Source organism: Tachypleus tridentatus, chromosome 12 (assembly GCF_004210375.1).
Source record: "Tachypleus tridentatus isolate NWPU-2018 chromosome 12, ASM421037v1, whole genome shotgun sequence".
Classification (NCBI taxonomy): domain Eukaryota; kingdom Metazoa; phylum Arthropoda; class Merostomata; order Xiphosura; family Limulidae; genus Tachypleus; species Tachypleus tridentatus.
The window spans coordinates 48,203,787-48,218,523 of NC_134836.1; the positions used below are offsets into that span (position 1 = coordinate 48,203,787).

The following is a 14,737-nucleotide window of genomic DNA, read 5'->3' on the forward strand; positions in this document are numbered from 1 at the left end:
TCTGCTAAGTACATGTATGCCACTAACAGGTGGCGCCATTATTTCTTAGATGTTGTCGGTTTCTCTTTGCTGAACGTGTTAACGGAATGTATTTAAAAAAGGAAACGAAAAACACTTTTATTTTGTAAACTTTGTTTTTCTAACCGATAAACTCCAAGCTATGAGGAGCTCTATGCTGGGAGTTTATGTGGTATATAGGAATATATCTGCAGTTGAAAAGTTCGTCTATATTATGTTGAGTTTATTTTTAACCGAAACGTATTCATCAAATAAGTTTCGCGAAGTATATTTCTCCAACTAATCGTAAAGTTTTATCTCAAGTAGCCAGTATTTCAGTAAATCTGTGGTAAATGTGCAATTCTCTATTCTAGATTGCATAACAGTATAATTTAGAAGATTTAGTACCATTAAGTGATTATGTGTACAGTTTGTTTGTTTTTTGAATTTCGCACAAAGCTACTCAAGGGTTATCTTCTGTTTAAGACTAGAAGGAAGGCAACTTGTCGTCACCACCTACCGCCAACTCTTCTGGGCTACTCTTTTTTACCAACGAATAGTGGGAATGACAGTCACATTATAACGCCCTCACGGCTGATAGGGCAGGCATGTTTAGTGCGACCGGGATTCGAACTCGCGACCCTTGAATTACGAGTCGAGTGCCTTAACCACCTGGCCGCTCTGTGTACAGTGTCATATGGCATTTTGTGTATTACTATGTCCATCTGCAATTTGCTGAATAACAGCGAATAGAAACGATAAATAATACTGAAAATTCTGGTCTTTTTCTCACTATTTCAGAGGTTTATTCGCTGCTTATACTACCACATCAAACAAGATAAGAATTATATCGTAAAACAAATTCAAGAGAAATAGAACAGAATAATTAGGCTACGTAATAATATTTTCTTAACCGCATTAATTTCTATTCTACAAAAGCAAGTACCAATGTCCATGCTGGAAGTGTTATATTACACAAATAAGTATTTATAAAAAAGCTTGAAAAGTTAAAAGTGATAATAATTGATGTTTTTAATTTTATAAACAAAAACAACAAATATAACACATTTTTCTTACCTATTTTATTTACGAAATTGATTTTCATGACCTTACAAAGATTGTTTTTCAGTATTACTAACTGGAGAAATTTTTATAATTTTTATCATTGGTTAAACTTTATTATTCGACTATCATTTTGGACTTCAGTTTATTGAAATTAACATTAATTTTAACTTATTTATGTTTATTATTCTGAACGATTTTATATTTTTAAATGTCGTTTTTTACTCTTTTAAATTTGAAATATTTTAGTCTCTAATTCTGAAAAATATCAAGTTTAATTTTATTATTGTAAAAGAGAGAACAGCTAAGAGTAAAGTTTGTTTGTTTATTTTTTTTAATTTCCCGCAACGCTACACGAGGGCTATCTGCACTAACCGTTCCTAATTTAGCAGTGTAAGACTAGAGGGAAGGCATCTTGTCATCACCGCTTACTCCCAACTCTTGGGCTACTCTTTTACCAACGAATAGTGGGATTGACCGTCACATTATAACGCCCTTATTACTGAAAGAACAAGCACGTTTGGTTTGAGGGGGATTCAAACCTGCGACCCTCAGATTACGAGTCGAACGCCTTAACCCACCTGACCGTGTTGGGCCACATTTAATATTAGAAACAGATATCTCACATTACCCAACAAAAGGTTGAAGCAACTACACATAATTTTTCACAAGTTTAACACCATGTTTCTTACTTGGTACATTACTGGAACAAAAGAAAAAAACACTGTTATTTTAAGATTTAGTCAAGTAGATTGAGTTGAACAAACTATTTACCAACGAATAGTGAGATTGACCGTTACATTATAACGCCCCTATGGCTGAAACAGCGAAAAGTATAAAAGTGTAGCTAATTTAAATCAAAACTAAGTTAAAACTTTAAAAGTATTGAATTTTTTCGAGAATGCTTCAAAACACTGAATTATAAAGAAACATAAAATGTTACTTTCCCTATGTGCACGACTGTTTTCCTATTTGTAAAATAAACAGTCTTCCTTTTTCTCCTGTCCATGAAATGAAGTTTAAAACTGTGGAAGTCTTCTTATATCACGAAAATAACATGAGGCCACTTAAAAACTAAGAAATGTAATTCAGAAATACCTCATAGACATTCCTTGTTTGCAAGTTAATTAAAAGACTGAAGAAAACGCTAGAATAATAATAAAAACCCGCCTTTCAGGCCTAAGCTTGTATTAGCTGTTGAATGATATACATATCTTTACTCTTTTCTTCTCTTAATTATATGTCAACGTAAAGTAATATTTATTAGCAAAAACTATACCTTAACTATGATGAGATCTACTTGAAAAGAACTTAACCGTTTTCTTCCAGGTGTATTGTTTTGTATTGCATTACGCCTAATTAATGTTTGGTGTATTGTTTTGTATTGCATTAGGCCTAATTAATGTTTGGTGTATTGTTTGCTTTGTGCCGTCCTTTCAGATAAAATTAAAATGACAACATATTATAAATGACATTACCACCATAATAGAAATTTTAAAACAAGTTTTCTTGTGTAAGTATTTTTTTTAATTTAACATGCACATTAGACAGACTTCATGTATCTCCAAATAACTAAAAACACAGAAGCGAAAATTATCTGGTATTGTTGTTATATTTTTTATTTTAGCGCCAAAAGTGTAAGAAATGTCGTGTGTGATTAGAAGATGTGGTATTTCAAAAACATCAAATATTAATATTACATTTGCTCTGTAAACTAAGAAACAAAAATATGTAAAAGATATATCGTTTTTGAATGATAACTATTAAAATAAATTCTGTATATTGTTTTATTTTCTATATATTGTTTGAATTTCTCGCTTAGTTACACCAGGGCTATCTGTGCTAGTCGTCCCTAATTTACCAGTGTACGACTAGAGTAAAGGCAGCTAGTCATCACCACTCACCGCCAACTCTTGAACTACTCTTTTACCCAAAGAATAGTGGGATTGACCGTCACATTATAACGCTCTTACGGCTGTAAGGGCGCGCATGTTTGGTGTGACATGGATTTGAACCGGTGCTCCTCAGATTACAAGTCGAGCGCCCTAACCACCTAACCATGCCGCACCGGAAAAAAAACCAAAAAAACATAGTTGACTTCTAAGGAACAAAATATTAGAGGTCAATAGTTGTACATACCAAGCTCAACGTTAATGTAACAGGGATTGAAAATATTATAATTATCATACAAGTAAACTTCTGTCATCTCTCTACTTCCCTTAGACCTAAAACTAGTTTTGATATCCGAAATAAATCATATGGTTGATATAGAATTTTTTTGTTGTGCTGTTTTTTACTTTTTACGAGAACACGACTTCATCTTTGTAAACGAATAATTTTCGAGTTCCAATAAAACTATAAGATCATACATAGAGTAGTAGTAAATAGACCCAAAGAGATTTGAAAACATAAATCACTTATGCAATAGTATAATTATACAGACATGTCACTAATCTTTGAAAATATAAATTTAAGAGATAAGTTAAGCTATACTAATTACTATCAAACAGCACAACCTTCAAACACATATCTTTAAGGCAATTGATTTAATGTTCCATTAGACTTTGGGTGAAAATATTTATCAGCCTCTTTAGTAAACCTAGAGTTTCATAACTTCGAGGTTTTTCAGTTGCACGGAAAGGTTTATAATTAGAAATTAGAACGAAGAGGCATCGGTTCTCGTTAAACAAACATGATTAATGGATTTCCTATTGTATCTCTGTAGTTTATGATAATATGTCACCTGTAAATCCAATGCATAGAATAGAAAGTACATTTTCTAATTAAAATAACCAAACTTATTCCTTTACTTTCTTTGAATATGCGTATTTTGCGATCCCTTTAAACTTCAGTTTCGTGATCAGATTAATACAAAACTACATACAAAGTTAAAATATTCCTTCCAGTCATGAAATAATTATAGATATTGTTAATTTAGATTACTATTATACTTTAAAGGTAGACAATAGTTCGTTTAAAAAGTTATATAAAGAGCTGTTTATATCATGTCTAGAAATCCTGTAGACTTAAGAAACATTTCTTAAGTTTGACGATATTTCAAATTATTTTGTGTTTTTTTTCAAATATTTTGTACCTTCTGCAGTTCCTACTTTACTTTATATATGTTTGATCGAGTTGAGTGAGCTTTACCATTTTTATTGGCCAAGAGGACAAGTGTCTCTCAAAAAATTTGTTGTTTAAGGGCTAAGCTGCTCAGCAGTTTACCAGTCATGTAAGTTTTCTAATGTTTTGCCTAAAAAATGAATAGTGCAGTAATTACAAAAGTTAGAAATTGAATTTAACCAATGTTCAAAAATTAAAAAATCCTAAACGCAAGGAAGATGCAACTACACTTAAACCTTTATTACCTTGGGTTGGGGGTGGAAGAATCCTTGAGATACCATGATAGTGAGATGATTTAGATACTACCTTCAGATGCAAATATCTGCAAATAAATTGCTACTTCAGTTCGTTGCCCACCACCTTATCATAATTAGCGATTTTGAGACTGTTCTACTTTAACTACAGATCTTTCTTCCACAGAAAAGTAAAAAACTTGACAGATTTGTTTCTTCTGGAAATTAATGATCCAACCCAATAGAAGCAGATACGCTCTGCTACGGGGAAGAAGTCAGTCTGGGTTCCCTTGACTAAGAGGGCAGCACACTCTTTTTACACACTATAAAAACAGTAATGAATTATAACGAACTTGATGATTTAGAAATTAACTAAAAAGAAATTCAAGTAAGTGGTACGAATACAGGTTTCACTCACATAACAAATCCACAAAAAAAATCGTTTGATGTTTCAAATCAAATAAACGCAACCAAGACAGATATGTTTAAATAATTTTATTGAGCCTCAGAAATTGACACACTGTTTAAAAAAAACAGTTCACTTGATGTATAGACAAGTTATTGATATTATTGAAACCAAATCAAACAGATAAATTGTTTAAAAACAGATTGTTGTCGCATTGTATGTGAAACACATGCATTGGCAAGTAGCCCCCCGCTGATACAGCGGTAAATCTACGGATTTGCAGCGTTAAAATCAGCGGTTCGATTCATCTCCGTGGGCTCAGCAGAAATAGCCCCAAGTGGCTTTGCTATAAAAACACACACACACACATTGGCAAGTAAAATATGTTGTTCTAAACCTTTGTATAGATTAAATTTCTCTAGCTAAAGAGATATTTGGATGTTAAACGAACATGCTTTCTAGTCTTACTACAAAATAAGATATTTTTGCTGTCATAAACCTTCAAAAGATAAAAATAAAGGGTTGAAATTTTCGATATTTCTTTTATTAATCGTAAGCCATATTAAAGTATCATTTTATAGTCTAGTTTGATTGTGCAGGTACGTAAAACATAACTTTTACTGCTTTGATAAATATATCTTATGAAATAGTACATATATCAACATTTTGTGGTTCGTAGATATAACCTAGTTTCTCTTCAAAATATAATATTTTTATTTTGTATGCATAAATAGTTATTCTTGAAAAAGAACTTAAAATTTTATAAAGTTTTTCTCATTTTATTATTCTTAATTTTTCTACTGCTGTGCATTTGAAGAAAGAAAAATTGCGTAAGAATACGAGGTCTGTTCAAAAAATACGCGGACTGACGTCATAAAACAAAATGTACTTTATTTAGAAGTTCCAGGTCTGGGACCCCTTCAAAGTACTTACCTCCCCAACGCACACACTTATCCCAACGGTGTTTCCACTTGTTGAAACAGTCCTGGTACGCTTCTTTTGTAATGTCCTCCAGCTCCTTCGTCGCATTTGCCTTAATCTCGGGAATCGTCTCAAATCTTCTTCCTTTCAAGGGTCTTTTGAGTTTGGGGAACAAGACAAAATCGCAAGGAGCAAGGTCAGGTGAGTAGGGGGGTGGGGAAGAACAGTGATCGAGTGTTTGGCCAAAAACTCATGAGTTCTGAGGGCTGAATTTCGCAGCAACGCGGTGCATCTTCAATTTTTCGGTCAAAATCTCGTAACAAGATCCAACTGATATCCCACACTCTTTAGCAAGCTTCCTGACAGTCAGACGTCGATTTGTCCGCACCAAGGTGTTGATTTTGTCGACGTGTAGGTCGTCAGTTGACGTGGAAGGACGTCCAGGACGCTCATAATCTTCAATGGACTGTCGACCATCCTTAAAACGTTCATGCCACTTGAAACATGCCGTACGCTTCCTAGCAACATCACCGTAAGCCGTGTTAAGCATAGCAAAAGTTTCAGTCGCAGATTGTCCAAGTTTAACACAAAATTTCACAGCAAGTCGTTGCTTCTTTAGGTCATTCATTCTGAAATCCGCCAAACGAAAAAATCGCACTTCACTTAAAACCGCGTAGCTAATACACAAATGAAGATATCTGCAATCGGGAAATGGCGTCGTAATCAGCTGATTTGTGCAAACCTAGCGACACCAAGCGAATTCCCCTGGAACCAACTGGAGCCGCGCAATTAAAACAGTCCGCGTATTTTTTGAACAGCCCTCGTATCAGAAGCGTATTTTTCACATCGATTTCTAACTGAGTTTAACTGGTACATTAGCTATCGGAAGTAAGCACGTGTCGTTCAACTACGTATAAGTAATAATCCCAAAGGTCCAACATAGCCATGTGGTTAAGGCGCTCGACTAGTAATATGAGGATCTCCGTCACACCAAACATGCTCGCCCTTTCAGTCGTTGGACTGTTATAATTTACGACCAATTCCACTAATCGTTGGTGAAAGAATAGCCCAAGAGTTGGTGGTGGGTGGTAATGACTAGCTGCCTTCTCTCTAGTCTTACACTGCTAAATTAAGGACGGCTAGCGGAGATAGCCCTCGTATAGATTTGCGTGAAATCCAGAAACAAACAAACAAACAAGAACTCCAATATATTCAAATAAAACTCGAATATTAACAGGTTTGCAAAAAATAAGAGCCTACTATGAATTTCCTATCTTAGTTTGAGACTTTAATTTATTGATAAATTAAAATAATTTATGCAGATGAAATGTAATTTCAAAACCTCTATACGTAAAAAATGGTTTCTTCTTGAATTTCGCGCGAAGCTACACAAGGGCTATCTGCGCTAGCCGTCCCTAATTTTTCATTTTAAGACTAGAGGAAAAGCAGCTAGTCACCACCACCCACTGCCAACTCTTGGGCTACTTTTTACCAATGAATAGTGGGATTGACCGCGGAATCATAACGCCCTCACGGCTGAAAGGGCGTGCATATTTGGTGTGATGGGGATTTGAACCCGAGACCTCCAGATTACGAGTCGATCGTCCTAACTATCTAGCCATGCCAAGCCTCAGCTGGAAGTCTGAGGGCATATAACGCAAAATATTGGTGGGTAGGACACATGTGCCCTATTGCGTAACTTACCAACAAACAAGCAACAGCAATATGTACATTTCTCTTCTCAACTTGTAAAAGTATACTGGATTCAGATTTGATTATTTTTTCTAATATGTTATTTATGTTATCAATGCGTCGCAGTGTTACCTGCTGGTAGGAGACAAACTATAGTTTAACTACCAGAACAGCTCACTTGTAGAAACCGAACTGACACAGAAACGCCCGTTAGTTAATGTTAGTACATCCAGTTTGTTGTGGGAGATAAAGGAATTATAATCTAACAGTTTGGAACTTAGACTGTTTTCAAAATTTAAGAAAAATCCAGTTACGACAACTAAGTACCATTACCCACAAAACACTGTATTTAAAATTCTCCAATTCATTGTCCACAACTAACCTACAAGGTAAATTGTATCTACGTTTGCCCAGTAAATGAGCAAACACTACTTTAATTCTTTGTAAAACTTGTTTTGACAAGAAAGTTTTCGGAAAAAACACTTTTCTTGAAGGTATTATAGTTTATTGTGAAACAACGACCATGTGAAAGGTATACTCAAAAATAAAACTATATTTAACGCGTGTACTTTTTAGTTTGCATTTATCATTCCTTTAATAAAAGGTGTGATAAGGGTAAATGTAAAAGTTGTACCGGTATCGTTTGTGTATTCTGACTCTATTTCATTTACGTACTGTTCCAAATTTTATCTTAAGAAGTAAAAATACGTCATTAAAAATAGTGACTAAAAGAGCTTTTTTTAATGTGTACACTGAGATAATGTAATTTTTTCATTAGAAACATGATTTCCTTCGTAATCTGAGGGTCGCGGGTTCGAATCCCGTCACACGAAACATGCTCGCCCATTCAGCCGTGGGGGCGTTATAATGTTACGATCAAGTTCACTATTCACTGGTAAAAGAGTAGTTCAAAAGTTGGCGGTGGGTAGTGATGACTAGCTGCCTTTCCTCTAGTCTTACACTGTTAAATTAGGGACGGCTAGCGCAGATAGCCCTTGAATAGCTTTGCACGAAATTCAAACCAACCAATCATTCGTTACAACCATACAACACTGTTATTTTGTTCTTGCAGTGTTACGTGAAATTATCCAGTACACCATGCTAGACATGATTCATGAAACAAAAGCTACATATTTTTAGTAGTGCACTCACCAACATTTTGCAGTTTGCATTCACGAACATCTTCGGACTTTGATAGTTTCCAACTATTATTGTTTCTGTTTTTCAGCTACGAGATTTCCTGGAATAGCTGTTTTCTTTGCAATAGAGGATTGGATTTTACCCCTAAAGAAGAAAAGTCCACCTTTCGAAAACGCTCGGTTGATAGTGTTAAATTAATATATCTAAAAATTTAAGATAACTCTAAAAATCGTTGATGTGCTGTAAATATTTTACATATTTTTTTGGTTTTTGTTTATGAGATGTATATTCCGAATTAAAATGGAAATTAAAACATTCTTAAAACTTTATTGTATTAGAAGTTCATTTTTTAATATAATAAAGTTATATTTAATTTCTATTTACGGATAAAACAAGTATTTATGTTCTAAACTTAGTTTTTTAATTTATTTCTATTGATGTAACGGTACGATCACTTATTTAAGTAATCTAATGTCCAACTTTAAGCCAAGAATATCACCAAAGCACCGTCATAATAATTGATAAAAATGCTGTTAACATAGAAAAATAAAGCTATTAGTCAAGCAAAATCCCACAAGAGGAATAAAAACGGGACTGAAGAAGAGAACCCGAAACGTAATGTTGAATCTTAAAAATCAAGACAGTAGTTCAATAGTAACACTGATTCTTCAAAAAATCTTTTTGGTTTACCAAACGCATCAAGTTTCCGAAAGTGATTTCCCTTACTTTCCAAACTACCATTCTACCTTAACACTATTCAATAGTGTATCCATGGACGTCATTAAGGGCTTTTATCGGTCCCCTGTTTTGATGTTCTATTTAAAACCAGAAGAATTAAAAGTCTTTAAATCTCTTTAAAATGGTCAAGACATTATTTTGTTGAAAGCATGTTAAGGTTGGTTAGTTTGTTTTTGAATTTCGCGCACACTCTAAATATTCACCAAAGGTGCCTATTCATGAAGTAATACTCTGTTTTAAAACGTTTATAAAATGACTTCAAATCTTTGTTAAATGTTTCCACGAAAATTATTTTCACTCTTCCTTTTCTCATAGAAATTTTCTGTCTCAGAAAGTCATTATGTTCAAACCAATAATCTAAGCATGAGAAATCGTATTTAAGCTGTGTTACTTTATTTATTTATTCATGATGACAGAAAGGAAGAAATTGTCATGTCCAATTCACTTTTCTGTCCAGTTTTTTAATCTGTTACATAGATGTAATTTTCATAGCTTTTACTGCAGTTGATCATACAGATGAACTTCTTCTGTAGTGAATGTAAACAAACACTTTAACATCATGTACTCCTCCCCGTAGTGAGTGACTTAGCAGCAAGTCAGAGAGATCACATAGCTAAAAGCAATGTTTTGATACTCGTGGAAAGTATAGCACAGATAAGCTCATTGTGTAGCTTCGTGCTAAAATAAAACCAACATTCATGTTTACAGTTAACATGAAGTTTATGGAAAATGTTTTGGTCTGGAAAGAGAAAGGGAATGTCATACCATTGTCTTCTGTAGAAAAACGTATTTCAGTAAGTGTATTAACTGAAATTGTTACCTTACTCATATTCAAACAAATATATAAAAACACAGCTAGGTCCGGCAGAGCCGGGTGGTTAAGGGTGTTTCACTCGTAGTATGTAGGTCGTGGGTATGATTCCCTTTCATACCAAGCCTGCTTGCTCTTTCAGCCGTGCGAGCGTTATAATCATAGGGTTAATCGCACTATTCTTTGATAAAGAGTAGCCCAAGAGTAAGCGCTAAGTGGTGGTGACTAGCTGCCTTCCCTCTAGTCTTACACTGCTAAATTAGGGAGAGCTAGCGCCGACAGCTCTCGTGTAGCTTTTCGTGAAATTCAAAACAAACAAACAAACGTATACAGACAGAGCTAAACATACTAGCTTTTCAGTAAAGAAAAATATGTAAAAACACAACGTGATTCGCAAACAAAAAATATGACATAAGAAATGTAAAACACATCACCTCTAAATGTTGAATCACATACCTGAAGATACAACCAACGATTTAAGAAAACCATCTTGTTATTTTCCAATATATCCCTAAACATTCACACGCCATCCAACAAATTAAAAAATTCAACATTGACTCAGATAAAAAAATGTATATCCTACTAGCAAGAAAACCAACTCAAGTTGTATCACGCAAGTTTATTGATCAAGATTTTTGTATCAAATTAAACGTAAAGGTCGTGATAATTCTTACATTAAATAAACCTGCCGACGAGATTAAAAGACCACTTAGAAGACTCTTCCTCTTTACTTGTTGTTTTGTCGGATGATAAAAATAATGCTTTCCTAATTTAATAACTAAAGGGAAGACAGCTAGTCAACACCTGCTACTGCTATCACTTCAAGCCCAACATGGCTAGGTGGGTTAAGGCGTTCGACTCGTAACCTGAGGGTCGCGGGTTCGAATCCCGATCGCACCAAACATGCTCGCCCTTTCAGCCGTGGATGCGTTATAATGTGACGGTCAATCCCACTATTCGTTGGTAAAAGAGTAGCCCAAGAGTTGGCGGTGGGTGGTGATGACTAGCTGCCTTCCCTCCAGTCTTACACTGCTAAATTAAGGACGGCTAGCGCAGATAGCTCTCGAGTAGGTTTGCGCGAAATTCAAAAACAAACAAACAAACAAACAAAAAAGCCATTACTTCAAATACTATTTAGAATAGTGAGATTGAATATCACAATATAACGTCTCTAGGACTAAAGAAAATATCGTTGACACAGAACATAGTGTAATTAGGAGAAAAAACAAAGAAGCTATCTTCATTAACAAACAAAATCCATTAATAATCAGTATTCAGGTGTAAGGATTTAACTACTTTACCTTCTCACTGTTTAACAATTATGTTCGACTGAAGGAGTACGTTAGGGTACTTATTTATCTCAGTAGTAATCAGCTTATAAATAGTTCAGACTAGAATGAGACGTTTTTCCATTAATTTTGTCGTTTTCGTTATATTAATTTTTAACGTAAAACTAAAATATGTTAACCTCTCTCCGCAACTAGGTCTGCCCTCTTATGAAGCTCTTCTAGGCGACGTAGCCGAAGTTCCTTGTAATTTCACTAGACTGTCTGATGACGGAATATCTCTGGTTTTGTGGTATCGACGTAATTCTTCGACACCCATTTATACACTTGATGCCAGAAATGGACTTAACAATCACCCAAAACATTTCCCAAGTGACATTCTCGGTGATAGGGCCTACTTTGATGTTGATGAAGTTCCCTCCGTCCTTCGAATTCAAGATATCAGACAGGAAGACAGTGGACAGTACAGATGTCGTGTGGATTACAAACATGATCGTACAGAAAATATTTGTTTCTGGCTGGACGTAATTGGTAAGTTGTCGGTATTATTAACTTTCTCACAAATACTTTTCAAACAGAATATTTTTAAGTTTGAAAAAAAGCATTTGTTAATGAGGGTAATTAATATAAATAGTAATACTGTATGATTATTAAAATACATTAACATTCAAATTAAAGAATTTGTTAGTGGATTATTTCGCTTTATAACAAAGATCACTTACTCAGTTGTCTGGTACACCAGGTGGTTTTGCATTTAATACACTTAAACACTAGGTTGTTTCGTATTTTACACTAATACGTTAGGTTGTTTTGTATTCTACACTAATACGTTAGGTTGTTTTGTATTCTACACTAATGCACTTATATTTTGATGTCCATAAGGAAACGAATTAAATCTCTGTAAAAAAGTTAACATTATTACTAATAAGGTATGCAGCATAATGTAAAAACGTATAATAATGTATTCATGTATAAAACTACGAATATATTAGTTTATGTGAAGTAGATTTACTAACTACAAAATAAAACTGTTGTTTTTGCAGTGGAAAATTTAAGTGTCATTATTCGAAACATAATAAACTGAGATTTAACCATAAAAAGGTGTCGATAATTTGTTAATAAGAAACTCGTAATAACGCAGAGTTCTAGAGATATTTCTCCTTTTTGCTTCATATTCTACGATATGACAAAATTATATATTTATAACCTCTGTGTGCTGTGTCGTTTTTAAAGATTTTACCGAAATATACATATTGGTAATGATTTTTACAATATACGTACTGATAGCATGCTTACAAAGTTTGGAGAATGGGTTTTAAAATGAAGATACTTTTGTGGTAATGTTAGTAATATGCTGTTCAGTTAAAAACCAAGAATGAAAAGGAAATATGAACGCGTTTAACATTTTCTTAATAGCATTAAAATATCATTCATAACTAGTCATGTGGAGATGATTTTTTCTCATAAAATTGCTATGGGTATTCCAAAGCGTAAAACAGTCTACGTGTAATTCTCTCTCAGAGTTAAAATGTGTTTATCAGCTATGTTGTGTTCTGGTAGATAACCCTATTTCAATAAAGCAAAAGATTATTGTACCGTCAAACTTGGACAGTTTATGGTTAAAATTAACAAGCTTTATACAGCATTGATTAAGCTGTGAGAAACATTTATGAAAAATTTTTTTATCGTTCTGAAGAATATAAAATATATATTTTCTACTATTACGACATTTACATTGAACAAAGTGTTTCATATAACAACTCCCAACATAATCGACCCGAGAATGCCCTGATAGTTATCGTGCCGGTATAGTAAATCTGAGGGTTCATGGTTCACATCCTGTTAACAGAAAAATGCACTTAGAAATTTGAAACTGACTTTGTGGTTTCTTAGTGACGATCGAATCTCATTATTCAGTCACGCAATGCCCACACCGATAGAAACTGGGTTTCGATACCCGTGGTGGACAAAGCACAGATAGCCCATTGTGTGGTATTGTGCTTAACTTTAAACAAGTATATAACGAAACAAACAGTCACACAAGAACATACCAAGTTTTGTGCCAAAATTTTAAAAATCCACACTCACACGCATGCGTTTCTACAACAATACTGATTTGCACATAATTGTTTGTTTTGGATTTCACGCAAAACAACACGAGGACTATGTCCGCTAGCCGACCCTAATTTAGCAGTGTAAAACTAGAGGGAGGGCGACTAGTCATCACCATCCATCGCCAACTCTTGGGTTACTCTTTTACCAACGAATAATGGGATTTACCGTCACATTATAATGCTCCTATGGCTGATAATACGAGCATGTTTGGTGTGACAGGGATTCGAATCTGCCATGTTCAAACTACGAGTCAAACATCCTAACCATGCCAGGCCTATTTGCATACAACAAAATATTCTAATCATATTTCAGATAGTTGCTTGAGCTTATAAATTAATAAATGCTTCGATATGACGATGAATCCACGAGAAATGTTGGTATAGGAATGACCTTTTGAGATTTCATCGATTTCTTACATTGGGTGTCCATGCTTATTTGTTTGTTATTTCGCGTAAAGATACGCGAGGGTTATCTGCGCTAGTCGCACCTAATTTAGCAACGTAAGACTAGAAGGAAGGCAGCTAGTCATCACCCCCAACTCTTGGACTACTCTTTTACCAAAGAATAGTAGAATTTACCATATTATTATAACGCCCCTTCAGCTGAAAGGGGGAGCATATTTGGTGGGTTGACGGAGATTCGAACCTGTAACCCTCAGATTACGAGTCAAGCGCATTAACCACCTGACCATGCCAGACCGGGTATCCATCTAGAAAAAACAACCATATTTTCCTCAGCCCGTTCACTTTGTTGTGTACAATTTTTATATTATACAACATATGTTTTATTTCTGTTTAAGGTATTTAATCTCGTCTTTAAAAATATATTTTATGTTTTAATTAAATTTAAACGCCAAGTTTAATACACACTACCATTCAAAGAGAGAAAATAGAATTCCCTCCCTCCAAATTGCGATAACACGGTACATTGTCTCTTTTACTTTTTATCTTACTTTCATACTGCTTGTGGGTCATTGAACTACCAATTTCAGGAAGTAAGTTTCATTTACCACCTTCAATGGTCCGTTTATTAACTTGATTCTTGCGATGTGTTTTCTTATCCTTATTTTATTTAACGAGTTTTTGATCCGTTAATGTTTCATTTAACTTTATTTTGTTCAATCGAAATGTTGTCTAATTTTGAATTAACCGTATCCATTATACGCCACTGAAAAACCAAAATTATCTAATGCATACTTCTAATTCTGACGATG

The 14,737-nt window shown here is 34.3% G+C and overlaps 1 protein-coding gene across 1 annotated transcript in view; it reads left to right on the forward strand.

The window, feature by feature from the left end:
* The window catches only part of LOC143235039 (neural cell adhesion molecule 1-like), a 162,580-nt gene that overhangs the window by 41,967 nt on the left and 105,876 nt on the right, over nt 1-14,737 (forward strand). The window contains exon 2 of the mRNA XM_076472783.1: nt 11,608-11,940. Within this exon, the coding sequence (XP_076328898.1) occupies nt 11,608-11,940 (333 nt within the window). The remainder of the gene's footprint in view (nt 1-11,607; nt 11,941-14,737) is intronic.